Source organism: Conger conger, chromosome 6, assembly GCF_963514075.1.
Source record: "Conger conger chromosome 6, fConCon1.1, whole genome shotgun sequence".
Classification (NCBI taxonomy): Eukaryota; Metazoa; Chordata; class Actinopteri; order Anguilliformes; family Congridae; genus Conger; species Conger conger.
The window spans coordinates 36,106,384-36,109,790 of NC_083765.1; the positions used below are offsets into that span (position 1 = coordinate 36,106,384).

The 3,407-nt window shown below is 46.2% G+C and overlaps 1 protein-coding gene across 1 annotated transcript in view; it reads right to left on the minus strand.

Annotated features, from left to right (window-relative positions):
- cbln1 (cerebellin 1 precursor) overlaps positions 1-3,081 on the minus strand; it is a 7,795-nt gene extending 4,714 nt beyond the window's left edge. The window contains exons 1-2 of the mRNA XM_061246200.1: positions 2,405-3,081; positions 1,535-1,654 (exon numbers count right to left, since the gene is read on the minus strand). Coding sequence (XP_061102184.1) covers positions 1,535-1,654; positions 2,405-2,656 — 372 coding nt within the window. The 5' untranslated portion in view covers positions 2,657-3,081. The remainder of the gene's footprint in view (positions 1-1,534; positions 1,655-2,404) is intronic.
- Between the last annotated feature and the right edge of the window lie 326 nt (positions 3,082-3,407).

Consider the following 3,407-nt stretch of genomic DNA (forward strand, 5'->3'; position numbering starts at 1 on the left):
CATTTTTTTGGAATGACATTTTAATGGTGCAGTATTAGCTTTTGCGATGCTATTATTAATTTATTAATAAATCGCCGTCTGTGCGTGAGCCCTCTCTATTCACAATCGATTCTGTAGACCACCCCCAACCCCCGGTCCCTGATTATTTCCCCCCAAATTCATTCTTGTTCATGGCCGAAATCCTACAGCCGGCTCTGTAGCACCTCCTTCAGGGGAAATGACGACGGCAAAATTGTGTCAGCTTGGATTCGAACCTGCATACCCCTACCCTGACGATAAGGGGGGTCTCAAAGGGGCAGGACTCTCAAAGAACGCACCTCTGATACTCCAACCCCCCCCCAAAGCCCCCCCCCCCCTCGCCCCCCGAGGTACGGATCATTTGGGGGGAGGGGACTCACCTCTGAAGAAAATCTTTCGCATCTCTCTCTCTCATTCTTTTTCTCTCTTTCTCTGTCCCCCTCTTTTTGCCGTTCTTCCTCCACTCTCTCCCCCAGTGGCCGGTGGAGTCTTAGCTGCTCAAACTGCGGAAACCGTGTGAATTTCCCCACACTAAGACCCGAGTTTCCAGAGCTTTCCGTGGGCTTCTTTTCCAGAGCTGAGCTGTGAATGGTACCCCCTGCCACCCCCCTGTGGACATGACTGAGTGTCTGTCCTTCCAGGGGTGCGACAGTGGGTGCACATGGGTGTTTGTGCCTCTCTTTGAGTTTGGGTGGATCAACTTTTATTTAATTTTTTTTTCTTCTTCTATGCCCGCCAGCTTGTCTTGTTTGTTGGTTTCTAATCAATTCCTCTCCAAAGAGAGTTAAATAACTGAGTGTAATCCTGACGCCCCAGGGGGAAATACAACATAATTATGCTTCGGTTTAATTAGCGAGGAGATACACTCTAATTACAGCTAGGGTGGCATGAAAAGCCACGTTGTCAGTGTTAAATGTTATATCGAGAGGGGTACATTTTTAATCAAAGACATTTGTAAATGTTGCGCTTCAAAGGATTAAATGATTTCTACAATGCAGTAGGCTTCAGGAGAGAGAGAAAAGCCCCAGGGTGGCTGTTTTAGTCTGTTATAGACAGAGGCTGTTGAACACATGAATACATATCGGCAGCAAACCATTGGGCAATGGTTGGTTTTGCACCTGTTCACCTGTAAAGACGTGCAGCAAGCGACCTGAGACACATGCCGTCGCTGTCCAGGGTGCTGCACGCCCGACTTTCGCACAGTAAACCCGCTCACGAGTTATTTTTTCGGTGTATATTTCTTAGTTACCGACTGCAAAATACTGAATTTAACCTCCGAATTTAACCACTTTCATGAGGACGATTGTATTGAATTTTTATCCCTGAATCTTAATCTGTGAAACAGCCCATAGGCTATAGCGAAATCATTTTTGAAAGAGGTTTGCTGGGACAGTGCTCCTGCTGTTGTCCAAAACCCGAGGGGAACTCAGAATGGTGCAAAGCGAAAAAGACTTAATCTTATCGAAAGGAGTAAGGGGGTGTTAATTTTCAGGTAACCGAATTACAGTTTACTGACCTGGATCGTTTGGCGATTGTACACTTTCACTACGTGGAAATTAAAACTGTAAATCCCTCTGCGCGGAGCGATGAAATTGCTTCTCTCTTCGTCGAAATTCTTTCCAACGTTCACTAGTACCTGTGAGATAGAAGAAAGGGAAGGAGGGGAACAAGGGGGAGCAAAAATGTTATAACGTGTGATTTTAAACATGTTTTAAACCATTTCAGAGTTAAGGGGATAATTTAAAGAATTCACCTGTACTGACGACACTACTTTTAAAATAATGACAACAATTTGTATCGTCATACCTCGCATTGGTTACATTTTTTTCAGTGAATGAGCCTTTTTTTTTAAGTTAAATATGTTTTATAGCGAATGACGAGTACGTGTACACGCAGAAATTGGATTTGTCACAGACAGGAAACGGCCCGGTTCAAATGCTACATTTAATGTGAACAAAAATCCGACAGCCACTGCTATTAAATATAATTGAACGCAATTCCGAGGCGATTAACATTTCGCCGAACAGCATGAAATTAGGGGGCTGGTAATTTACATTTTGCTACCACACCTGGCTTTTCTCATTTAATCAAAAAGAGACGTACATATTCACAACCATATATCCGCTAACTAATTGGCGTAACAAAAGTGAACGTCCACGTCTCATTCTGCGTCACCTGGACACGGTGGCAACCGTCCGGACTCCGTATCGTCCACGTTACGTATTTTTCATCTGTAGTTAAACAGCGGGCGTGCTGCACGCGGGGTGCGCAAAGTGCGCTCCCTCCCTCATACACTCACACACTCGCACCCCGCTGGCTCAGGGGTTTACAGGATCAAACCCCCCAGACCACCTGACGTCTACCTTACCGCCACTCTGATAGTTACCCGATCAAAGTAGATGACCATTGTTCGGTTACTCATCTCCGAGGGTTCGTGGTTGGTGTTCCTCACGGCGGAGAAAGCCACTTTGGCGCTCCCAGACCGCACGGATATCCCAAGCGCAGTTCCGGTCGGATCTGAAGTTGGATTGGAATCGCAAACGACCAGGCATTTCCCCTCGAGCACGATGGGTTCCGTTTCGTTTTGAGCGCGCGCTAGTCCCGCTAGGCACATCGCACTCAGGAGAAACAGCAGCATGACGGCAACTTCAATCTGCACTCGGTCCTAATATCCCGCGCAAAGGTATTCAGATTTCTTTCAGGAGGGTAAGGAAAACGTGGATACTGCTATCTTTTATATAATCCAGTTTCTTCTAAATTACTCCCTCTTTTTTCTCTTCTTTAAAATGAAATAATTTCTCCGTATAATTTATCTTTGATGGGGATGTCACACGTTTTTTTCTCTTCCGTTTGTTATTTTTCACTTTTGGAGATTCCTTTTCCCCTCGTTCCCTGTGCCTGCGAGTGATTTTGCTTTCTCGGCTTGCGCTCCCCGCCTTCTAGTCTCACTCTCTAATCGAATAACCCGTGGAGAGCGGAACGAGGCCCTTGTCTAGTCGAAACACAGTTGAATACATAGCGCGGGGTCCGTCTGCTCGCGCGCTGAATTATTGATATGTGAGATATTAGAACAGAAACACAAAGGCACGGACGCGCGATACTCCCGCCCTCCTCGTTTTCAGCAGACCACTCCCCACGGGTCCCAATCACAGATTAGCGCATCTCCAGATTTCCAATCGCTGCGCAGCCCGCCTCCCATCCATGTGACAGCGCTGTTTTTTTATAGAGGTATCCTACAGGTGGGACTTGGCTCGACAAAAGATCGAAGGAGATGGCAACCCTCTGACTCAGACGGAGGAGTTTGCTAGTTTGTTATTATCATCACTTTGGACACATATTGGTTTTCATCCCTGCAGATCCCAAGGCTTGTAGCAACTAAAAAATAGTGA